We start from the raw sequence: 24,733 nt of genomic DNA on the forward strand, positions 1-24,733 counted from the left end.
GAAATGTAAAAATCTATTTGATAGATATATCACCTGGACAAAATATATTTATATATACAGCTAATAAGACATTAATGACGAATAATAAAAATTGGGTAAAGTAAAAAGAGCAGTCTAATCAATAGTTTCTTGGTTCGATGAACGAGCTAGTGATTCCCAAATCACGAATCAACCTCTGCCATTTCGGGTAGTCTAATTTGAATATATGATGCTCGACTTCGGTATCCTTGATCAACTGGTAATTATTAGTGGTGACGGGAATTTCTCTAATATCCCACGAACCGGTCAGGGGATTTTGATAGATCACCACACGGCCATCACGCACCAAGAAGCTGGTGTAGAACATGTTTTCAGTGGACTGGCCAAACGAATGAGGATTGATAAAGAACCGGAAGACGTCCATTGGTTCGCCGCGTTGTTTTTCTTGCAACGTTTTGAACACTTTCAACACCGCTTGTGAGGTATCGTCGATTTTCTCGGCAAGGTTTTGTAAATCGGGACGATCAGCGGTGGTGACCCCGGATTTTGGAAGGTCATCTTTGGCGCGTTTTTTGAATTGTCGGTGTTTTTTCTCGATGGTCAATGGACCTTTGAGGAAATCTATTGTGGGACAACGATTCCCAGTGATCATGTAAACCGCCCCGAGTTTGAGGAAATTGAATTGATCCCATTGAGTTTTCGAGTCCATGAGATCCTGGGCCTGTTGGCGTCGAGAATCTAATTCTTTGAGGGTATCGTCGGTGAAGAGTCCCTCGGCGTTCTTGGCAGCAGCATCAGCTCCCATGGTATTTGTCGCGACAGCAGTAAGATCATCAATATCAGGATCAGTGTCACGTAGGAGAAACCGTTTAGTATGACGAAGCAATTCATCGAGGTTGATGTGTTGGGCGCTCTTACCGATTTTCAAATTACGAATAGAAATCTCTGCTAAATCAGAGACGTTAGATAACGATTTGGCATCGTAAGTTTGGAGGTTCTTATTGAGGGAAGACGTTTTGCGGGATTGGGCAAACAAGGTATCGATGTTCCGTAAATTTTCGCTCACGACCTCGAGTCCTCCGGGACGGGCCACTTCGGCTCTTTGATCTGTGGAATTTTTGTTAGTTATTGAATATTTTAAACACATTTTGTAGCAGTGATTTATCACTCGGGTGGGATTATCTAATAATGCACATATACTATTCAGGTGGAATAGACACATACACCACCGACTAATCGGGTAGGTATATATATATATTTGTCACAAGATATAACTTCAGAAGCCACAATTTATGACTTAATTCCAACCGTAATGACAACATATATAACTTGGTGGGGTCCCAAGATGAAAACAAATTACTTACTCATCATTCTCGTATTGATATTTCTGTAAGATGAAGAAAGTTTCTTCTCATATTCTTCCCTTTCAGTCTGATTTCTAAATTGTAGCGATTCCCCATCATCTTCTTCATCTTCTTCTTCCTCATCTTCCTCTTCATCATCATCATCATCATTATCATCATCATTATCATCATCATCATCATCATCATCATCATCATCGTCTTCATTGTCCTCATCAAAGTCTTCGTCTTGTTCTTCGATATCAAGCTCTTCCATATCCTCAGACTCTGATTCGTCTATACGTCTATCATTAATGCTTCGTGTCATCTTGAGCGAACAAGGAAAGAAATTTTGATAATAATAATAATAAATAATAATACTGGTATTTTGACAGTAATCTCCTGAACTAAATATTTTGGCGTTTTTTTTTTTATTTATTTTTTCCTCTTTAGAAAAATATGTATATCGTGTCAGTCACGTGTACGAGCCTTAAGTCGCAGCACTTTAAGGAATTCTCAGGTTACTTACTATTCACTGTTATATATTAATATATGTTATTGATTCGATTTACAATCTCGCTTATTTACTTTTTTTATTTGTGTGATGGAATTTGGCCGCTTTGAATGGTAATATCGATTTCTCGGTTGTCCTTATCGGTGTCCGTGTGTTTGGGTTTTTCCATGTAAGGGTGTTTGGGCATCACAATATTTTTTTTTCTTCCAAGGAGGATGACGAAGAAGAATATTATGTCGATCTCTGTTAATCAAAGGAATTTATCATTAGTGGAGATATGAGCGGCATAAAAAGACCATCTTCTGAGGTCACGTTAGACGATACCACCCGCCCAGAATCGGTGGTGAGTTCGGTGTCCCAAAATAACGACCTCGAATGGGTGTTAATGAGCACGTTATCCGATGGGATTATCGAAGTCAGTGAGAAAGAAGTCCAGCGACCAGAATTAGTCAAACTCATGAAAGATGTGGCCAATGGGGTGGCTGAAAGTTTCCAAGACTCTCCTACCCCGGTCAACGTCATTAAGACCTGGGAAGTGCGGGTGAATGATAATATCAACAAACGGGTAAATCAAATCTGCGATCAATTGAACAATAATCGAGATGTCTTGCTTGTTTCTCTGGGGAAAGATAGTCAAAAACTCATTTCCGTGGTGGAAATTGTCAAGCAGTTGATAGTCTCGGGAGATGATGTGGTAGTCTTATCAAAGAAAAAGAATAATGATAATAATAATAATAATACTAATAATAATACTAATAATAATAATCAGACTTCAGAGGAGGAGAAGGACAAGAAAACTTTCAAGTATCGATGTTATAAACAATACAACAAATTGGAGTTTTTGAATGTCGAGGCACAGGTAAATATTGATGGTAAAACCAAGAAACATAAACGAGCAAAACTTGCACAACTCGTCGACCCCACCGCAAAGAAAATGATGAACGTTCCGGTACTTTGTATATTCCTACAAAATGTCGAAACCATTGATAAATCCACCAACGATTATAAAAATTTGAAACTCATAAACAATAATTGGACATTCCAGTCGAATTGAAATATATATATAATCTATGTACAATAATGATATAATGACAACTATAACCAATCCAAAAACTCTGGAGTAAAATACGAAATGATCAATTTGGCCCCGGCTCTCAAAAACCCATTGTGCGATTCAAACGCAATGTCCTTCAAATCAACAATATTCTTTTCAGCAGCAGCGTGCAACATTGCAAATTCCCCACTGACATGGTACGCCACCACCGGGATGTTTTCACAAATCTCAGCCGCACTCTTCATCACGTCCAAATAAAACGTCGATGGTTTAACAATCACCGCATCGGCCCCTTCGTTCAAATCTCTAATCAATGCACGTTTAGCCAACCCTCCTCCGACCGGTGGCAATTGATAAGCTCTTCTATCCCCAAATGATGGACATGATCCCGCAGCGTCTCTGAATGGGCCGTAGAGATTGCCGCTAAATTTCGCAGAGTACGACATCAACATCACTTTATGGGCAAGTTGGGCATCAATCAACGCTTGTTTGATCTCCAAGATTCTACCGTCCATCATATCACTGGGAGCCAAGCAATGGGCCCCAGCACGGGCGTAATTCTCGGCGACTTTAGCAATTCTTTGCACCGAGCGTTCACGATTGAGGGTTCCGTCTTCCAATAACACCCCACAATGGCCATGCGAAGTGTATTCACAAAGACACACGTCACAAACGATGTAAAGCTCCGGGAAGTTTTCTTTAAGAAGTTTGATCGCCTGGATCACCGGTCCATTAGGATCATCGGCCAAAGTCCCCACTTCGTCCTTTGGTTGGGACATCGGCACCCCAAATAAGATCACACTACGCAATCCTTTGGCCACCAAAGTTGCCACAAATGGGATAAGTTTCTTTAACCCCCAACGCTTTTGATTAGGTAACGAATCGATACTGGCTTCTTCGTCTTCGGTGTCACTGACAAAAAGGGGATAAATGAACATATTCTTCAGGAGCTGGCGTTCGGCTTGCCACTCACGGGAAAGTGGGTGGTGGTAAGCTCCTTGAAGGATGCTAGAGACTTGGGTCTCGCGAGGTTTTGTGAATTCTGCAGTATGAACCATTGTTGGAGGGGGATTTCTGGTTTTAACTAATGCAATCAATCACTGCGTACTGATAAGTTGATGAGGTTTGAAAGTGACAAAAAAAATGACCAAAAAAAAAAAATACATGCTCAAGTCCGGGAAACCTTACTTGATGATATGATGACAATTACATCAACAAATCTCAACATAAAACTTATAAAATGTTTATTATCAAAGTAACAGTAATATTATAACCTCTAGTCTCAAAATATCACAGTGTATATGTACACTGACTTGATATGAGTAAAAAAAAAAAAAAAAAAAAAAAAAAAAAAAAAAAATGAAAAAAAAGATTTGAAAAAAAAAAAAAAAAAAGGTCTTTTCTATGGGGAAAAGTTGGTGCTTGGAGAAGGATCAGGAACCACGGTGATTTTGAAATCCGGGATTGGACTATCAATTGGTGAAACCCCTGGTGAACATCCCATCTCCCCTAGATCAGTAGTGTTGATGGCAATTTTCGGTACTCCTTGTTTTTTCTGTCCCTTTTGTAACTGTAATTGACGTTCTTGTTGTTGTTGTAGAATCTGTTGGTAGAAATCATCACCATTGGTAATTTGGCTGGTCTTTTCTTGTTCTGCTTCTATCACCAATGGTCGAATACATTCTTTTCCTGCCTCGGTACGGAAATGACGCCCCAAAGCATCGATTCTCGCAAACTTTTTCCCACATCCCCAATACTCTTTCCCATCTTTAAGAAGCCCACGACACTGGAATCGTTTCTCTCCAGTATGCAAATCCTCGTGCCTCTTCTTGTCGTGTTGTCTAGCAAACGCTTTCCCACATGTCCCACAAATAAATGGTCGTTCATCAGTGTGGGTCCGTTTATGAGACTTGAGATTATACGGCCTGGTGAACTTCTTATCGCATAGATCACACGCATAGATTGACGGATGCTTCTGTTGTCGTTTATTCGAATGATTAGGCGACGCCAATTCAAGGATCTTATCACGATTTTCCGCGAGTGACAAATTTCGTTCGCTAGAACGGGATCGAGATCGAGATCTTGGAGGGTTTTTCGAATTGATCAGACGACGTCGTGGACGGCCTTGGCCAGGATGATTATCATCAGGGTGTAAAAGAGTATCATTATTGTTGTTGGCGGCGGCGGTGGTGGTGGTGGTGGTGGTGGTGCTTATTGGTGACATAAAGTTCAATGACATATTGCTCAATTGCTCATCACTGGTGCTGATATTACGTTCATGACCGGCGAGTATTGGGACCCCTAGAACTTCATTGACGTTGACACTGGGGAGTAAAGAATCACCAAATTTATTATTATTATTGTTGTTGTTGTTGTTGTTGTTGTTGTTGTTCATGATGGCTTGCTGGCCCGGGGAGTTATTATTGCTGGACTCCTCCCCACCAAATAACGATGGGGTTTTCCTTGCTTGGTCCTCGACTTCTTCGTACTTGATCGATGGTTTATGGGTTTTCGAAGATTGGAATGAACTGGTGGTGCTGAAATTATGAAGATTCTCCACTGTCAACCGTGATTCGTTGAAATCGGTGTATCCATCAAGATACATGCTGGGTACCTGAAGTTGTTGTGGGTCGTTATTGATCGACAAATTCTCTGAATAATCATTCAAGTACGGAGATCCCGGAGCAGAAATGTACGGGGATGGTGAAGGAGCGTTGCTAGAGAAATCTGACAAATTAGAGCTGGAAGTGTTTCTGGTGAGGTGGTTATCAAAGGGTATGGAGAGTAAGTTCACGTCTTGTGGTAGTTGGGGTTGAGACGAAGAAATATCAATATTATGAGTGTTACTATTATCATGGAAATTAACATTATTCATGATGTTGTTGTGGTTCTGATTACTAGGATTTCCAAATGGATTGTTGAATGGGGTTACTTCAGTCTTGAGGTTCTGAGCATTATCTGAAAACGGATTGACAAAATCAATATTGGGCATCGGTACAAACTGGCCATTATGGGTACTATTCCCGTATATTGAGCGTTGATTGGAATAGAAATCTGTCGTATTATTATTATTGTTATTATTATTACTATTATTATTATTAAGATGATCATTTCCCACAAAGTTCATCAGTCCAAACGATGGGTCATTCATGCCGGTGGTGGTAGACATCATCATAGGGTTATTATTATTATTGCTACTGTTAGTACTTTGGGGCCTGGTGTTTTCCATGAGCATTTGCTGGAATATTTGGTCCTGGACAAAGATATCTTGGATGGCATTATTAAACTGAGAGTTGTTGGTATTGGTATTGTTACTATTGTGATGGATATTGGCAAGGGTTTGGGGATCAACAGAGTTGAGAAGATCATCCATTTCCTGTTTTATAGCACGGTTGCTACCGTTATTATTGTGATTATTATTATACTCCATGACGATACGCTGGTACTAGTGATTATCTGGGACGACAGTGTGGGTGTGACGTGGTGTAATTTCATGGATTTCCCACCCTAATGTATGCTGGATGATGATCGTTATACTATTTTTTTTTCTTGTTTTTTTTTTTCCCTTTTTTTTTTATACCAGGAAAAAAAAACTTGTGTGTTGAAGTCAAAAGAAGAAAAGAAAAAGAGAAGAATGTTTGAAAAGGAAAAAAAAAGAAAGAAGCAAAGAAAGAAAGAGAGAAAGAATTTATCACAGAACCCAGAGACAAAGACAATGACAAAGACAAGAAATAAAGTGTGGGTAACTCCAGAGTATTGTGATAATAATAGATAGCACACCAACAATAGTGGTGATATCAAGGCTTTCAAGGATGGAACGAATAGCCGGTTGTTTGGGGCTTTTTGTTGCCGGCCGGAGGGGCAGTGCTCCCACACAGCACAGCACAGCACAGCACAGGACAGCACAGGACAGCGCTGTGAGGCCACATGGTATATGCATGTACAGGCATAGCGGTTACACAGCCCCTACCCTGTTGTCGATGGGCATTGCTACCTACTTCTACTACTTCTACGATTACTATGATGATTATCATTAGTTGACTATATATATATATATTTATATGTGTGTGTGTATATCTACCTCCTTTCTAAAGATTACCCTCGGCATACAACTGGCGAATCTCCGCTTGGTAAACCTTTTTGGCAATCGGACGCTTCAACTTCATCGTTGGGGTCATGCAATTATTCTCAATCGTCAATGGATCAACTGAAAAGTACGCGTTCTTGAACTTTTCAAACCCAAACAACCCTGATTTCGCAATGTTCTTTTGCGACTCTTTGAGAAGCCACGTCCGCAACTCAACATCGTTCGACTCAAGCTTTTTCACCACCTCGTCCGCCGATCCAAGCTCTGGAACATCAGCGCCGTTGCACAGTTTGGCATACTTCAACACCGATTCCGGGGTAACCCCAACAATCCCCACAAGATGGTCTTCAAGTGAGTCCCCATAAATGAAAATCTGCTCCATAAATTCACAATTCGAAAGATAAATGTTCTCAATCTTCTCCACCGCAATGTATTCCCCTTGAGACAATTTGAAGAAATTCTTGACACGGTCAATCACCTCCAACTTCCCATCCTTATCAAGACGTCCAACGTCCCCGGTATAGAACCATCCTTCTTCGTCAAAAGCGTCCTTGGTCTTTTGCTCATCCTTAAAGTACTTGGTGAACACTTGAGGCCCTCTAAACATCACTTCCCCACTACGGTTGGCGTCCCAAGTGTAATCAAGATCTGGAACATCACGAAGACGGAGCTCGCAAGTCACTCCGACCGGCCCCACACACCGAAGGTTGGTTTCATACTTGCTTGATAAGCAAACCGCAGCAAACGTCTCACTAAGACCGTACCCAGAATAAAACCCACAACCAAACGCCGAACGAAGGAATTCAATGGCAGAAGCATTGATTGGGGCCCCACCACTGATCAAAAAATCAAGCTGAGCAAAACCAAGTTGCGACCTAATTTTAGAGAGGAAAACTTTGTCGATCACTTTGTTCAACAAACCTTTACCGTTGGCCCCCCACGAGTAATCATACCATCCTTTAAAAGCAATGACATTGCGGACCAACATTCCTTGAATCCCGGTAAGTGAGGCAAAACGTGAACGGAGCCCTTGTTCAATCTTGGAATACACCCGTGGAACGGTACATAAATGCGACGAAATTCCAAGCTCCTTAATATCATCCAAGAAAGTTCTGACATCGCTAGGGTTATGAGGAAGGGCAATTCTCGCACCAACACAGATCTCAAACGCCACTTTGAATCTTTCAAGAACGTGGGCGAGTGGTAAAAAGCAAAAGGAACAAACATTTTCTGGGAAATTAACATGGCAGAAACAGAAAACCACCCCGCTGATGAAAGCTTCGTGGGAGAGTTCCACCCCCTTTGGCATTCCTGAAGTACCAGAAGTAAAAGAAATCGTGAGAAGATCGTCACGGGTTGGTGGACGGTGTTCTGCAGGGTATTTGGCCCCGAGTTCTACGAGCTGCTCAAATGAAAGAAGTTCGATGCCGCGGGCTTCCGCCTGTTGGACTAAAGTAGCTTGCTCTTTATCATCTTTGAATTCGTCCATCGAAATCATCACTTTAAGATGGCTGAGATCTTCAAGTCCAAGAACTTTAGTGATGTTGGCCTTAGAGAGAACAATCACTGGTGATTCAGTGAGTGATAAAATGTACGCCGATGATTCCTTCCCAAGAGAGTCATAAAGGGTGGTGTTGGCGAATTTGAAGGCATGGGAAGCCAAATCAGTAAGCATCCATTCGTAAGTGTTACCGGAATAAAGCGACACGATGAAGTTGTCAGCATCGACTTCTGGATACTTTTCAATACATTTGAGGATCCCCGAACCTACACAATCACGCTTGGCACCAATTTGCTTGTAGGTCTCATACTTGTACCCGCCAAGTTTACCAGACTCAAGCACTTCACGACGACCAAGGAAGTCATTATCTCCTTGATGGGTGAGGACGTGTTGGAATGCTTCATAAATGGTGTTGGCATCCTTGTGGAGACCAGAAAAGAGGCCATCTTTCGAGACGTTGTTTCTGAAGACCGGAGAGAATCCCGGTTTTTGGGAGTTTGGTAATGGAACTGCTTTGTCGAGCTGGTCATCACGGTATGGGAAGTGAGCGACGGTTTGCTCGTAAGTCTCGCCCTCTTTGACAAGAGAGGGATAAACTATTGGATAGCCCATGCTGTGTTGTTATTGTTGACCGGGGAGATAGCTATCTTGTAGATGAGGATTATCTAGCGGATACGTAGGACTTTTTTTTATGGTAATTTTTTTTTCTTTTTTTTCTTTTTTCCTCTCCTCTTTTTTTCCTACAGGCACTTATGTGTTCCTAATTTGGACTTACACTCGGTGATCGACGATTGTTTCAGTGGTAAGTAAGTAAATAATAGTAGCGTTCTATTGTTCTGATGTACATCTATCAATGATAATACTTGACAAACACCCTGGTGACCTTTTCCCCAAAAAACTCGGCAGTTCTCAAATCAGACTTCTCAGTAGCGGTTTCGGGGGTCCCGTCGACGAAAGATTGGGTCGCCAACCCTGAGAAGAAACTGGTTCTGTTCAAAGCGTCCATGTTGTGCACCGTCTTGTTGTTGGTGGCTGGGAGCCCGAGGGGAACGTACACCATTCCTTGTTGACAACAGTAGGTGAAGATCTGGGTCAAAGTACCTTGCTTGTCACCAGATTGTGAAGCAGAGTTGGTGAACCCAGCAGCGATTTTGTCTTGGAGGCTTCTGGTCGCGAAGAATTCGGTAGTAGCTTCAAAGAATTCTTTCATCCCAGCAGACACTGACCCAAAGTAGGTAGGGGATCCAAAGATGAAGGCATCATACTGTTGGATTTTATCGATGTTGGCGATGGCGTCTTTGGCATTGTACAAATCCACGGTGACCCCTTCAACTTTACTGGCGCCCTTGAGAACATGCTCGGCGATTTTCTTGGTGTGGTTCCATTGAGAGTAGTAGACGATCGCCACTGAGATCTCGGACTTGTAAGGAGTTTTAATTTCTGGGACAGGATCGGCCATATTTTTTATTTTTTATTTTTTTTTCAATAAGGGAGTATTTAAGGATATTGAGAGATGATTGTGATAGCACTGGAGAGGTAGTGATATTAAGAAGATGAGAGATTAAAAAGATAAGAAATGGTATTGGTGTCGTCTCTTATATGTGTGGTGTGCGTGCCATTACAAATGCGATGACAAATGAGACCAAAGTGGCCGCGCATCAGGGTAATATGGTGCCAGAAACACAGTTCGTGTTACTAAGGATTAGAAATTGAATGCCGGCAGTGGCGGTGCCGTCGATTAATAAACACAGGGACAACTATTATTAATCAACAACTGGAAGTGTCACACAGCACACGTACTAGTCTAGTTTAGTCTAATGTAGTGTGATAAATACTCACAGGTGTCAGAAAAGAAAAAAAAAATACAGTATCAGTATACCAGTCCCCTGGCACCTTGTACTCTATAAGAACCCTACACTAATCTTATATTTATATGACAACGTTACGTACAATAAGATTACCGTCGAAATAGCATTACAATCATAACAACACAAATATAATATCTTTTAATAATAATGATACAATGTTGACATCCATCAACCGCTAGCAACAAATTTCAACGATCCTTCCTTAAAAATTTGTTTTATTTTACCATATTTACAAAAACGACAACCCTATACCATACTGAATCCCTTTTCTCATGGCATCCGATTCATGTGCTGTCACCGGCAACGTGAAATTCAACTCAAACCTTGCTGCTGGGTGATTGTACAACAACCCACACCCAATGGATACCGATGGCTCCTTCAATAAATCCTTGACACCACCATTATTTTCCCCATTCAAATTCACAAGCTTCCCGGCATTGACAAATGAATGGAACTTCAAATTATGCTCGCTAGTCGGAGCAATTTTAGGAATGGTGGTGAACAAACTCAACCCTGTGGAATAATAGAAATCGCCACCCACTCGGTCACCCATGCTGGTTCCGAAATTCTTATTCAGCAGAGTCGTGGCAGCCCGAGGTCCTAATCCATTATAATTGAACCCTCTAACATCGGTGGGACCACCAATATTAAACTTATCCATGATGTTACAATACCCAAAACTGCTAAGATTCTGAAGCATCCCACCGCGGAATGAGAAATTGCAAAATGTCCGGTTGGTCAACGGCTGGGCAAATACCGATTCAAACGAATATTTCAAGAAATTCGAGTGTTGGTACGCCCGGAAAAACGACGGAGCGTATTCCACTTGGAATTTCCACATCTTCCCCGATTGCGCCAACATTTTGTTTTCTCGATCATCGTACTTGATATTATACAAGAACGATGATTTGAAATCGTCACCACAATTCAATAACACCGCATCAGACGCCGCTTTATCAAGCACCGCCACCGAGCGCCAAACGTTTTCAAACGACCATTCTTGGGTGAATTGCTCGTGGAAATTCTTAGGATCGTTGATATTACCGATCCCGTATTTAATAATTTTGTTAGAAATCCCTTTAAGGATTTGATCATGCGATGCCCATTCGATCTTTCTACTGTTCATGAACGCCAAGTTCTCCGATCTTAAAAACGCATTGTTGTTAATTGGGAAGTTCAAATTGAGCAAATATGAGGTTCTGGTACGGGTCCCGATGGTGGCGTCGAAGATCAAATTTTCTCCCCCTTTCAAGAAATTTCGTAGTTGTAGAGTAATATACCCATTACCTTCACCGTTACCTACCGAAGTCCCGGTTTTTGCGAAAAACCGTTTCACCGGTAATAAATTGAACACTGGTATAAGACTGATTGATTCACGATCGTTGTTGGCCCAAAACGTTTGTTGTTTTGGTAATGCTTCGATATTCACGAGCAAATTCTCGGTATTAGTACAGTTAACGAGATTTTTCGTCACCAAATCGACTTTTTGTAAAAAATCTTCAATAGTGAGCCTATTGCCGTTGGTAAGAAGTGGTGAGAGTTGTTGATTAAGAAAAGTTGTCCGATAATATTCACTATTGTTGACAATCACTTGGGGGATATCCACCAATCTTAGCCGGTTATCGGCAAGCAAACCTTCCACCACGGTTTTTCTTTGTTGGTCAAGTAGTTGGGTTTGGGTGGTCTGTAGCTGTTCGACTTCCGATACTTTTGATTTCTTTTGGTATTCTTTCAATGACCCATGTTGGATTCTCTCTGTGAGCTATGAATGATGTTAGTCAAATGTGGACACACACATAATGAAAAAACAAAAAAAAAAAAAAACAAAAAAAAAAAGTTTTTGAATGAAACTACTTACGGATTCCCCATGAGTGACGTCTTCAATTGACATTTCCGTTAATCTATATTGTCTGAGATCGCCAACTGGTTAAATATTGTTAAATTAAATCGATACCCACTGGAAAAATTATTGTGGAAGAAGAAGAAGAAAAAAAAAAAAAAATGGGCCACCCGAAAACCATTATGCGCACTCCACAAAAGATGAGATCTGACGGTAAGAAAAGAGATCCGTCCTGATCAGTATACTAAACAAATTGGATTCGGGTTTGATGGATAGGTATATATTTATATTGAAGCTGTAAATATGATTGGATTAGTATTAATGGATGATCATTGTTTTTATGTAATGTTTATGAGAAAGCTAGTGATAGAAAAAAAGACTATTTGTGATTGGGTAACCGGAGAAAATGTGAGTATAATATATAATTAAGATGCTTGCCAATAGCCAACATATTGGATGAAATACCTATCAACCAAGTGTTAGAAGAATACTTGATGTTGAAGATATATCAGAATAACTGCGGTACTTGATAATCGACCTCTATAATTTTGCAATTAGGGCATATTCGGTGGTGGCAGAGGGGATTAATACAAGGGCTGCCGCCAAAGATGGGGAAGGCGATGGCGATCTGGCACTGGCAGCAGTATACTCTAAGGGCCATTTGAATGAGGATGGGATCAAGTGTTTGAACAACGAGAAAAGAAATAGTAATTAAAGAGAACAAAGGAGCCCTAATATTTCCTGTGTTGTTAATGAAGGTTGAAACAAGGAAGAACACCAATTATAAAGGGACGGTTTGGCACTTCCGTGGCGGGAGTAAGTAATTAAGTGTGACAAAAAAAAAAACCCCCGTAACGGAACCACTGTCAGGGCACGAAAATTACGTAATAGGAAGCGACGATGGAACAATATTTGTTGTTTGATGATATATTTTGTATACATTTATGTCATCGAAGTATAGTATATGTAATGAAGTTAGCGCGAGAAGTGAATCAGAAATAAATAAATAAGAAAAAACAAGTACCTCCCCAAAAAAAAAATTAAATATTATAAAACACTAGTAAACAAAAGAGAATCGACCTCGATGTATAATATAGCAGCAGAAAGAAATGAAAAAATAAAGCAAACAGTAAACCAAATATTTTTGCTATTAATATAGATAGATATGATATCTACCACCCACCTCCCGGTTTTCTTTCTGGTGTGAACCTTTCACAACAACCACAAATTGTGTGGTTGCAACCAGGGGCACTGAGGCAAGTAGCACCATTTACCAACGGGAATCTGGTCTTGTGGCCACAATGGCAACAGGTAGTGAAGGTTGGTGGCCCATTGATGGAAGGGTCTCCTCGTCTAGGCCTGTAGGATCTTAATGGTGAATATGACATGGTAGTAGTAGTTGCAATGAACGATGTGTGTGGGTTATAATCCATTTAATGAGTAAAGATTGATGCCGGAGTTTAATTAATTAGCGATGGAAAGTAGTGTACCTCAAAGAGAATGTAAAGTAATTAAAAGAAATAAAAAATAAATTTAAAAATTTAAAAGAAAAAAAGAAAACAAGGAAAATAAGTGCTTATTATATATGTATATATGAATAAATGGTGTACCCCCCCAAGTGGTGAGAACTGCTTTAGCCGACCCATGCTGACTCACTCGCCGTTGACTCATCCACACATACACACATTACTCACTATCGTTCTATCTCTTCCACTCTATTTTACCCTATCCCATCATAGCAATGCACAGTATGATAATCCACAAGATAACACATCATCCTACCAATATATAATGTATTCGTGGACAGCACACTCTATTCGGATCATTTGACACGGTGGTGATTGTTTAATTGGCAGGGGTAGGAAAACCTAAGCCGAAAATGCAGCACAGGTAAAATCGGTAGAGATATACGTAGTAAAAGGAAACTTGTTATTATTTCTAGTGCAATCGGATTTATAATTTATTAAAATCCTAAATATTGAACATTAATATGTGATGTTATATATATATATATATATATATATATATCCATAATGCTCTTCAATCATCATTTTATACCAAATCTTCCTACAGTTGTCCGGCGGAAACCGGCGGGGGCTGCTGCCACCTTTATTGTGGGAGGGAGGGGGGTGACTAACATTCACCATCACCACTAATGATTCCTCCATCTTTCCTGCTGTTACGTTAACACAATGATAATTGCACAATGTAGTTATCGGATTGCCCAAATAAATCAAAATAAATTGTAATTCATTAAAATACAAAGAAAAAAAAATATGTCATCCTAGTATTAAAATCACCTACTCCAGATCACTGTCACTGTCATCCTTCTCCTTCTTCAGTTTCTGCGCCCCAGCTTTTGCTCCAAACATATCAAAACAATACACCTTGGCTTTTCTTTCCTTCTGAGGTTTAGTGGTCTCCCACTCATTGTTAGTTTTCCGATGATTGTACCCTTCAAACTGCTGCCAATCAAACCGTCCAGATCTCACAAGCTTCAAACCACAATCACGAGCAAGCGCCTTAATCACCCATGAATCATAAGGTTCTCCTTCAAACAATGTCACCACAACCCTACCAGGCACAAGGTCTTTACGAGAATTCCCATTGGATCGATTATTATTATTGTTGTTGTTGTTGTTGTTGTTGTTGCTGTTATTCTTTGGACCAGTAGAATACCCCGCCATGGTGTCTTGTGGTCCACCACCACCGTTGAACTTGGACGATTTCTTTCTCATTGATGTTTTCCCATTAACGAGTTTTAATAATTCCACCGCGCTATTGAAAAATTCCGATAAAAGTCGCTGGTGTTCCATAATACTCCGCTCAACGTCCTTGATGCCCCGGCCATTATGTGGGAAATTGAAAATTATACAATCCAAGGCATGATTGCTAGTGGGTACTACCGCCATTTCACTATCTGATAAATCCTCTTCACCTATCTGATGATCAGTAGAACCTTCTTCTTTGTTGTTGGCATCACCATCAAGTGGTTTCTGCGGCACCACTACCGGTTTTCCCAACATCCCAATTACTTTCCCGGTTTTCTTCCCTCCCAAGGATTTCACCAACTTTGTAGCGTCGATTTTAAATAAAACTCGGTTTCCTAATCCTAACTGTTCCAATTTCGTAAGATTGGCTTCTGCAGAAGTAGGATACTTCAACGAAACTTCTTTAGCTCCCAGATCGTAACTGGTGATTAACACATTAGACCCTTGGAAAGCTTTCGAGGTAAGACATGATAAAGAGAAGGAAAAATCACCATCACCTAATACCAATACTTTATCACCAGGACCAAATGGCACGTATCCTGGAGCAACAGGCGATGGCTGAGACTTGTTATTGTTGTTGTTGTTGTTGTTGTTTTCTTCGTCTTTTTCCGATACTGCATTTTTCGCATTCTTTGCCGGGGCTTTACTCTTGGGATTAGCCTTAGATTGTGCCAATTGAATCAGCTTAATTTGTTTTTGATGTGCCATCAATTGGGATTTGAGCCCTTTGGCAGGAACTTTCCCTTTCAATTTTCTACCCATGATGTTGTGAACAAAAGCAGTTTCTTAACTTTTTCTCTCGACCTACCAAAAATGGATTTGAAAGGGGATTAGAAAAACTTAGATGTGGATAAGCACTATTCATAAGAACTTCTAAGAGACATCCATAAAAAATGTAGCCTCATTCTCACCTACCAAAATATTTTTTTTTTCATCTCATCACTGTTGGTGTGTGGATGTGTGTGCAAGGATGTTTTTAACATCACTGCGTGTCCAAAATGTTCGGTGCAATAGTAGCACTGTATATAAGCAAGTTTAGCAAATGTCAAGTTTCTTTGGCATTTTATTCTTCTACATCACCTTAGATTGAAAATTTGATTCCTTATTTTTATTTAATTTTTTTCCTTTTTTAAAAAAAAAAATAAAAAATGCATAGAATGATATCATCAGCGATGATCTATATACTCTCTGGTTTCTCTCTTGATGATGAAAAATATAGTAAATGTTAATTAATTATGCTGATTATGTAGTGCTACCACTTGTTTCAAATATTTGATTATGATGAAACCGTCACCAAGAACTTGTTGTCTATTGTTCTTGGTCAAGTTCCTTTTTGAAAATTGCTGGGAAAACTTGAAAGCAGAAACATATTGAAGATCTTATTGCCACTCTTAGAAACCACTGCGAGCCAAGAGTCTTAACAATTTTGAGCATCCATAGAGAAAAGTAAGAAGCTAAATTATTATTAAACATTATAAGAGTTAGGATCACATACTGTTTGGTTTTTATTTAATGGCAGATTATCTAGAATGATAATTAATTAGCTATCTATTTGCTATTATGTACAAGTTGGAAAGAATTATGAAATCCTACTTCCTCTTCCACTACTCAACAATATCTAGATTCAGTAATTATCTATCTACAATACTTCGTGGTAAAAACACCACTGGCATTGTCCTGTAAAAGTAAGACACATTACTATCCATACTGAGCATTATTGGCCAACGTGTTGTGCTACCAGTGGTTTGAACATCCGGTCAGTTATTTATGAATGTAATACATATATACAGTTGGGAAATAAATGGTATATGCGAATAATTTTGTATCCATCAAATCTCTATCATAGTTTATGAAATCTTGCTTCAATTTATCAGATTGGAATTTGTTTGTTTTTTTGTTTTTTTGGAAAAAAATGTGTAATATAATCTCACCTGAGATGGTTATACAGTGTCACTGGGTAAAATAATATTAATAAATACAGGTAAAGAAGAGTGTCTATTCATTGTGGTGTTTTAAGTTATTTTAAATAGTAAACATACAAAAAGAAAGTAGTATCAAATATTTATTGAAGAAACCATCCTGTGATGCAGAATGTAAAAGCTGAATTAGTAAAATTAGGTGAGCAAGGGGAAATATAAGCCAAGGGAAGAATAAAAAGTTGAAAATAGAGACATAGAATAACACATCAAGAATTTTTTTTTGGTAAAAACAGTTAAACAAAAAAAGAATTTCAAATGCAATTAATATTACACACATCAGACAATTTTTAATGATGATGATGATGATGTTCACAAACAACTTTTCTAACCAAATGTTTATCAAAAATGTCATATCCTTTACTGATATCTTCGATATCAATCTTGGTATCGATAAAATCTTTGAATAAATGCTGATTCTTTTGCAAAATTGGCAACGACTCTGGGAACAATGACCAAGCAGGACATCTACCAAACTGGATGGTGACATTCTTCATATAACAATCCAACCCAGAGAACGGTAAAGCATCATGATGGTAGCCAATAGACGATATGTAACCAAATGGACGAACAACGTCGAACGCCATACCAATGGCTTCTTTACTACCAACGATTTCAAATACCACATCGGCCCCACGATTTTCAGTGGCATCCAAAAGAATTTGTTTGATATTATCTTTTCCCAATACTAACGGGATAGCCCCGAATTTCTCTGCCACTTCGAGTCGTGAAGGGATGGAATCGACGGCATAAAGTTTCTTGATCCCCAATTCTTTGGCTGAGGCAAGTGCACATTGTCCTACCGGACCTAATCCAAATTGTACCGCCACCGCTTCTTCCACTCTTTCCTTTGGGAATTTCTTGGTGAAATTCGACACGCAAAAGTACCCAGTAGGGAAAATATCGCACATCAATAAGGCCACATTATCATCGAGTCCCGGGGGTTTGTGGAACAACGTCCCATCAGCCTGGGGAATTCTAAGGTATTGAGCTTGCCCGCCATCAAGGGCAGTGGTGCCAAATACTGCCGTATTGTAACATTTGGAAGAGTAACCCCGGACACAGTACCAACATTTCCCACATTGGGTGGTGAAGCAAGAAATCACTTTATCACCAGGTTTGAAATTGGTGACTTGTGATCCAACATCTATAACTTCCCCAACAGTTTCATGGCCCATGATATGACCGGTAGAAGTGGCCAAATGACCCCGGTAGAAATGAAGTTCGGTGCCACAAATCGACGATTGGGTGACTTTGATAAGTGCGTCTTCTGGGTGGGTGATTTTTGGGATCGGGACCTCTTTGCAAATGATATCCAAGGGACCTTCGTACACCGCAGCTTTCATGGTATCAGGGAGTACCACGCCGTTTGGGGTAGTGTAGTTTCTAATTGTCAGCAGGACATTAATGACATTTGAGAAGTGAGAGGCAGAAGCAGCAATGGCAAGGGTTTTTCCCAAACGGTGGGAGGCAGTAGACCGGAGAAGACTTGATCTAAGCATTGTGAAGGGGCGGGTCAATAACAATAATAATAATAATAACAATAATAATAATAATAACAATAATAATAATAATAATAATAATAATTGATCATCTTTTCAGAATATTAAAGGAAGTTAGAGCTTACTATATATACTCCATGACATTTACTGGCCATTCGTGACTGTTAGTTGTGGAGAAGCACAACGGTACCAAATATTTGGATTTGAAAAAAAAAAACAGTGTAAGTGATGTCCATCCGGGCATTTGGAGTATGGGATTATTTTTTTTTGGCAGTTATTTTTCTTATTTTTCTTACGCTGTAGGGGTCCGATGATTGTCGATAGGACTGGTGGTGGTTAATGAAATGATGAAAAGATTGGTAGTAATTGTAGTGTAATAATCATAATGATAGTAGTAGCAAAAAGAAGGACCCTTGTTGTATTATTTTTCGGTTATAGTTGAACTTTTTGTTGGGTCGGTCGGGATGAATATATAAATAAGACAAGACGAGGGTCCAGTTGCCGTAAAATAAAAATACAAAATGGGAAAATGCCAATGGTATATAAAAGAAGAATGCAGTAACCTCGGGGAAAATGGGAAGCAAAATAAAAAGGGGAGACATAAGAGAAATATTTGTATAACTGGTGACAGACGCACATCACGATACATGCCCACGACCACTGTGATCATGGTGAGCTACTCCGAAGATCTCACAGGAGAGAACAATATGCTCTACAACAGACAAAAATAACGTCACAAGGTGTTTGTTTGTTGGCTGGTGTGCGATCGATGGGTCACCGGAGCAGCGGTGGTCGGGTGATGGCTAAACGCACCTCCAAATACTCGCCCAACCACCATCATCTGAGTGAATGGACAGGCATCCAGCCCGGTGGCCTATTTTGTCATATATATATTGCTATTTTTCTTGTGCAATTTTTTTTTCTTTTGCTTATCCCGTTTTCCTTCAATCATTAGTCCTCCACTAATTATTTACCCACACAAATCAATTAACTAATATAATCATATCCAATATGGCCATCTCCCACGTCTTTGCTCGTTACGTCTACGACTCCAGAGGTAACCCAACCGTCGAAGTCGACTTGACCACCGAAAAAGGTTTGTTCAGAGCAATTGTCCCATCTGGTGCCTCTACTGGTATCCACGAAGCTCTTGAATTGAGAGACGGTGACAAGTCCAAGTGGCTCGGTAAGGGTGTCCTCAAGGCCGTTGCCAACGTCAATGAAATCATTGCCCCAGCCATTGTCAAGGCCGACATCGATGTCAAGAACCAAACCGCCGTCGATGACTTCTTGTTGAAGTTGGACGGTACCCCAAACAAATCTAAGCTCGGTGCTAACGCCATCCTCGGTGTTTCCCTTGCCGCCGCTAAGGCCGGTGCCGCTGAAAAGGGTGTCCCATTGTACGCCCACGTTGCTGACTTGGCTGGTACCAAGAAGCCATACGTTTTGCCAGTCCCATTCCAAAACGTCTTGAACGGTGGTTCCCACGCCGGTGGTCGTCTTGCTTTCCAAGAATTCATGATTGTCCCAACCGAAGCCCCAACCTTCTCTGAAGCCTTGAGAATCGGTTCTGAAGTTTACCACACTTTGAAGTCCGCTGCTAAGAAGCAATACGGTCAATCCGCCGGTAACGTCGGTGACGAAGGTGGTGTTGCTCCAGATATCCAAACCCCAGAAGAAGCTCTTGACTTGGTTGTCGGTGCCATTAAGACCGCTGGTTACGAAGGTAAGGTTGGTATTGCCCTCGATGTCGCCTCCTCCGAATTCTACAAGGACGGTAAGTACGACTTGGACTTCAAGAACCCAGACTCCGACCCATCCAAGTGGTTGTCTGGTGAAGAATTGGCTGCTCTTTACGCTGAGTTGTTGAAGAAGTACCCAATTGTCTCCATCGAAGATCCATTTGCCGAAGATGACTGGGATGCTTGGGTCCACTTCTTCAAGACCGTCGACACCCAAATTGTCGGTGATGACTTGACCGTTACCAACCCAATCAGAATCAAGACTGCCATTGAAAAGAAGGCTGCCAACGCTTTGTTGTTGAAGGTCAACCAAATTGGTACTTTGTCCGAATCCATCCAAGCCGCTAACGACTCTTACAAGGCTGGCTGGGGTGTCATGGTTTCCCACAGATCTGGTGAAACTGAAGACACCACCATTGCTGACTTGTCTGTCGGTTTGAGATCTGGTCAAATCAAGACTGGTGCTCCAGCTAGATCCGAAAGATTGGCCAAGTTGAACCAAATCTTGAGAATCGAAGAAGAATTGGGTGACAAGGCCATCTACGCCGGTAAGCAATTCCACAAGTCTGCTGCCATCTAAACACAAGGTTTACTTTTAACCGAGTAAAGCTGTATCTTTTCTAATGTTTTTTCCATTTTAGTGATAAGTTTTTTACGATTGTATGTTTGTTAAGTTTTTATGTCTTGTTTGTAAGTTTTCATACTTTTTATTATGGGTTCTTTTCCCCATTGACAAGAAAAAATACTGTAAAGGTTGTGCTACAGAATAACATTTTCTCATGTGTTCCCAATGGTTTCTCTGGACACATAGTACCTTCAAAGTGGCTTTTCTCAAAAGATGACAGTTAGGATCCTCTTGTGTGTTGGTAGCATCAGTCCCCTGAGGGGACGTTGGTGCTCTTGTATTTTTATTTGCAATAATCCTGGATGTAGTGCGTATCACTTACATTGAAGGTGATTCTTTCGCCAAACAATCAGAAAACGTAATAAGCTTTGAAGGATTATTGCAACTGATAATGTTCATCATATTTGATAATTACCATCTTCACTAATAATTATTAAGACAATTAATAATGGTCTTTTACTGTTGTCGAAGAAAGACTGTTGCCACTAAATCCAACAAATGTTCACAATTGTTCCTAGTTGTAAAAGAAACACTTTCCTACCGCACAACTCAAAAAAATAATAATATCTCAATACCGATTATAACAAAAATGATGTCTGAATATCTCATAAAGAGTAAATAACTTCTGAATATTCCCCATATAATGAAGGACTTTCCAAGTGTTATTTCTCCGGGGCGGAAATCGCAGGTGTCTCTTTGTTTTTGTTTTTGTTTACCAAAAAAAAAAAATTGATTCGAGAAAAAAAAGATTAGATGATCATCTCACCATTTCCAACAAAGAGACGTTTGGCAAGTTGCTTTAATATTCATAAATCTAATCATATTCGAGAAGAACTTCAATCACCTTAACATTTCGTCTTTATTCTAATATTTTCGTGTTTTGATTTTTTTGAGATCGGTTGATTGGAATTATTTTGTTTTGGGGTTTTTGTTTGTTTTGGTTTCAAAAATAACTAGCATTCCGGACTTTTACTTTCAATATTCTATTTCATTTATCAAAATTTCATCAACTATATTTTATTAAATCTATCGAGAGAAAAAAAAACAGGAGCTGGTAATATAATAATCTTTTGTGGGAAATGTCGTACGTTAGGGCCAAAAAGATTGCTAAACGTTTCAAGCAGGACCGACGTGTCAGTGGGGCGGATATTCTTCGTCAAGAGCTTGATTTGGATGAAAATAGCATGGATGTTAGTTTGCTCCAAGAAAACAGTGAGATTGGCCGTCGAGGAGGCCATGCTCCAACGCATCATTCGACATTGAGCAATAGTGTCCTCGCGGCGGATGATGGTGATGCCTCAAGGGGAAACGCAGCCAATAATGGCCAACAGCAACAAGGAGAAAATGATAATAATGGCGAAGGAGGCCCAGGCACGGGGAAACCGGCAAAGATTTCGAGATTGCAAATGTCGAGTGAGGATTTTGAAGAATGGATCAAATTAGCCACCGATAATAAAATCAATTCGACCAATAGTTGGAACTTTGCGTTAATTGATTATTTCCACGAAATGAGTTTGTTGAAAGAAGGGGATAATATCAATTTCCAAAAAGCTTCGGCGACGCTTGATGGGTGTGTGAAGATTTATTCATCAAGAGTGGATTCGATTGCCACGGAAACTGGGAGATTGTTAACGGGATTGGCCACAAAGAAGAATGGTGAACGAGACCAAGGAGATAATCAAGATGGAGATCATGATGATGATGGAGAAAATTATGGCGATGATACCAATGGAGATGTTAACGAATCCCTGAGAAAGAAAAAAACCAACCGTGCCAGAGTAGTGGATTCCACCCTTGTGCGGTTTGATACAATAAAAATGAAGAAACTAGACCAAGAATTGGAAATCGACCCGTTGTTCAAACGTGCGTTATCGGAGTTCGATGAAGGTGGGGCTAAGAGTTTGTTATTGAATATTTTGAACATTAATGCTGATTCTAGAGTGGTGTTTGATGCCGCTGGAAAGACAAATACCGGTGAACAAGAAGAAGACGAGGTCCTGTTGGAGAGAATCGATGAAGAGGAAGAAGAAGAAGGAGAGGAAGAAGAGGAAAAGGACGAAGAAATGGAAGAAGATGATAAGGTCGACGATCCGGAATTCCCAACTGAACAAAATGATGCTGATGTGGATGATTTGAAGACTTTTGTGGTAGAACAGCCTGAAGAATGGGATTATTTTGAAATTTGTCCATCAATGAAGAGTTTAGATATTGTGCTCAAAGATATAGGCCAGGCAAAAACTATTTTAAGTGATGTTAATAACAATAAAAATTACTATCCATTAGGTCATACTAGTTTAGGATCGCGGATCATGGAAGATGGTGCCGCCGAAGAAGGGTACGATACAGGGATTGCCGACGATAATTTAGGAGTGGATATGGATTTTGGAGATGGTGATTTCCATGGAGCTGATAATAGCTTTGGGAGTGTAAATAATGAAATTGCTGATGTGTTTGCAAATGACGAAGAAGGCAGAGATGATGATGATGATGGTGATGATAATGAGAATAGGGACAAAGAAGGGTTCATGGATAATGATGATAATGATAATGACGACGATGAAAAAGAAGAAATTGGGTTCATGGACCGAGTGATTGATAAAGATCTTATGGCATACTTTGATCAAAATTTGAAAGCCAATTGGGCAGGACCTGATCACTGGAAAGTTTCTGCCCTCAAACGACGGGAACTTAAACCTAATGAACAAGAAGTGAAAGAAAAAGAACTCCAAAAAGCAGCGGCAAAAAAGAAGAAACAAGAATTCAGGATTAATTTCCTTGATATCGAAGATGATGAAGCCAATGATGATCTTGAAGAAATGATTTTCAAAACCGCTCCGAAAAAAATCGATTTACCAAAGAACCAGCACAGTTCAGAAACCCATAATTTGTTACCAAAAGATATTTTCTTCAGTTCCAAAAGACTTTTAAAATTGTTTTGCAAACCAGATAATGTTCGATTACTTCGAAGAACACGGGATGATAACCTCACCAGTTCAGAAGATAAAACCAACAACAACAACAACGTTCCAGCTCTTGATGATCAACCGCAAGATTTGGCGGTCAATGAAGCGGCTGATGAGAACTATTGGGCGAAAAAATATGAGCAAGAACAAACAGATATGGCAAATGATGAAGGGATTGCCGATCCAGACGGAGGAAATGATCTTGGGTTTGACGGTTACGATAATTTCGATCACATTGACGACGATAATGATGATGGTGCTAATGGTGGGACCACTGGTCTAAGTGCGACCCAACAGCTAAATATTGGAGCGAATTTGATTGCTGGGGGTAGAAGAATACGGCCAGAATACGTTAATTTCTCAAGGACCGCCAAAAGGGTCGACGTGAGATTCTTGAAAGATAATCTTTGGAAATCGCTTTCTGCTGAAGAAAAAAAGCAGAAAGCAGAGCAAGGGTCTGCGGAGACCTCTGATTCTACAACCAAGGTGGGTGATAATGATGATGAGGCTAAAAAAGCACATCGGTTCACCAAGGTGGTTAGTAATATTGGTAAAATGTACCCTCAAGAAGAGCGAAGGGATTTGAGTACCAGTTTTTGTTTCATTTGTATGCTACACTTAGCCAATGAGCACGGATTAACCATTAAGAATGGGGATGGTGATAAGTACGAAGATTTGAAAATTTTGTATAATAATGAAGACCAGGAGTTGGCAGCATAAGTTTGGTTTGTTTTACTATTGGGAAATAGACGATATAATATATATATATAAATATCTGGTGTGAATTCTTACGAGCAATATGAAAATAGTAGGATATTGTGGTATTTGATTAATTAGCGAGCTGATACAAAACCATAACGTTAATGTAGGGCAGAAATTAAAGATGTCAAAAAAACAAAAAGCAATAAAACAATAAGAGAAATTAAATAAGTGTATTAAGTAAAAACCAACACTATTGGTGACCAGATTAA

General features: G+C 39.9%; 11 protein-coding genes across 11 annotated transcripts; 3 read left to right on the forward strand and 8 right to left on the reverse strand. All coding sequences in view use genetic code 12, as the record gives it.

Moving 5' to 3' along the window:
• Window positions 1-118: 118 nt before the first annotated feature.
• Window positions 119-1,647, reverse strand: NSE4 (Smc5-Smc6 complex subunit NSE4; the record flags this gene model as incomplete). Its single annotated transcript, XM_064995662.1, has 2 exons — window positions 119-1,086; window positions 1,344-1,647. The coding sequence occupies 2 exons, from the start codon at window positions 1,645-1,647 to the stop codon at window positions 119-121; spliced, it is 1,272 nt and encodes a 423-aa protein (XP_064851734.1).
• Window positions 1,648-2,110: 463 nt separating this feature from the next.
• Window positions 2,111-2,887, forward strand: DASC09_020600 (uncharacterized protein; the record flags this gene model as incomplete). Its single annotated transcript, XM_064995663.1, has 1 exon — window positions 2,111-2,887. The coding sequence occupies one exon, from the start codon at window positions 2,111-2,113 to the stop codon at window positions 2,885-2,887; it is 777 nt and encodes a 258-aa protein (XP_064851735.1).
• A 41-nt stretch (window positions 2,888-2,928) lies between these two features.
• HEM2 (porphobilinogen synthase HEM2) lies at window positions 2,929-3,945 on the reverse strand (the record flags this gene model as incomplete). Its single annotated transcript, XM_064995664.1, has 1 exon — window positions 2,929-3,945. One exon carries the CDS (start codon window positions 3,943-3,945, stop codon window positions 2,929-2,931), a length of 1,017 nt encoding a protein of 338 aa, XP_064851736.1.
• Window positions 3,946-4,289: 344 nt separating this feature from the next.
• On the reverse strand, window positions 4,290-6,317 carry CRZ1 (DNA-binding transcription factor CRZ1; the record flags this gene model as incomplete). Its single annotated transcript, XM_064995665.1, has 1 exon — window positions 4,290-6,317. The coding sequence occupies one exon, from the start codon at window positions 6,315-6,317 to the stop codon at window positions 4,290-4,292; it is 2,028 nt and encodes a 675-aa protein (XP_064851737.1).
• Window positions 6,318-6,975: 658 nt separating this feature from the next.
• On the reverse strand, window positions 6,976-9,087 carry DASC09_020630 (uncharacterized protein; the record flags this gene model as incomplete). The annotated part of the gene is made up of 1 exon (XM_064995666.1): window positions 6,976-9,087. The coding sequence occupies one exon, from the start codon at window positions 9,085-9,087 to the stop codon at window positions 6,976-6,978; it is 2,112 nt and encodes a 703-aa protein (XP_064851738.1).
• A 238-nt stretch (window positions 9,088-9,325) lies between these two features.
• On the reverse strand, window positions 9,326-9,934 carry DASC09_020640 (flavodoxin family protein; the record flags this gene model as incomplete). Its single annotated transcript, XM_064995667.1, has 1 exon — window positions 9,326-9,934. One exon carries the CDS (start codon window positions 9,932-9,934, stop codon window positions 9,326-9,328), a length of 609 nt encoding a protein of 202 aa, XP_064851739.1.
• Window positions 9,935-10,572: 638 nt separating this feature from the next.
• Window positions 10,573-12,234, reverse strand: SAM50 (SAM complex subunit SAM50; the record flags this gene model as incomplete). The annotated part of the gene is made up of 2 exons (XM_064995668.1): window positions 10,573-12,105; window positions 12,202-12,234. The coding sequence occupies 2 exons, from the start codon at window positions 12,232-12,234 to the stop codon at window positions 10,573-10,575; spliced, it is 1,566 nt and encodes a 521-aa protein (XP_064851740.1).
• Window positions 12,235-14,483: 2,249 nt separating this feature from the next.
• On the reverse strand, window positions 14,484-15,716 carry BMT5 (25S rRNA (uracil2634-N3)-methyltransferase; the record flags this gene model as incomplete). The annotated part of the gene is made up of 1 exon (XM_064995669.1): window positions 14,484-15,716. One exon carries the CDS (start codon window positions 15,714-15,716, stop codon window positions 14,484-14,486), a length of 1,233 nt encoding a protein of 410 aa, XP_064851741.1.
• Window positions 15,717-17,220: 1,504 nt separating this feature from the next.
• On the reverse strand, window positions 17,221-18,432 carry DASC09_020670 (alcohol dehydrogenase family protein; the record flags this gene model as incomplete). Its single annotated transcript, XM_064995670.1, has 1 exon — window positions 17,221-18,432. The coding sequence occupies one exon, from the start codon at window positions 18,430-18,432 to the stop codon at window positions 17,221-17,223; it is 1,212 nt and encodes a 403-aa protein (XP_064851742.1).
• A 1,011-nt stretch (window positions 18,433-19,443) lies between these two features.
• On the forward strand, window positions 19,444-20,754 carry DASC09_020680 (phosphopyruvate hydratase; the record flags this gene model as incomplete). Its single annotated transcript, XM_064995671.1, has 1 exon — window positions 19,444-20,754. The coding sequence occupies one exon, from the start codon at window positions 19,444-19,446 to the stop codon at window positions 20,752-20,754; it is 1,311 nt and encodes a 436-aa protein (XP_064851743.1).
• A 1,124-nt stretch (window positions 20,755-21,878) lies between these two features.
• Window positions 21,879-24,482, forward strand: BRN1 (condensin subunit BRN1; the record flags this gene model as incomplete). The annotated part of the gene is made up of 1 exon (XM_064995672.1): window positions 21,879-24,482. One exon carries the CDS (start codon window positions 21,879-21,881, stop codon window positions 24,480-24,482), a length of 2,604 nt encoding a protein of 867 aa, XP_064851744.1.
• Between the last annotated feature and the right edge of the window lie 251 nt (window positions 24,483-24,733).

The sequence above is a fragment of the Saccharomycopsis crataegensis genome (genome assembly GCF_037102585.1).
Source record: "Saccharomycopsis crataegensis DNA, jcf7180000000074, whole genome shotgun sequence".
Lineage (NCBI taxonomy): Eukaryota > Fungi > Ascomycota > Saccharomycetes > Ascoideales > Saccharomycopsidaceae > Saccharomycopsis > Saccharomycopsis crataegensis.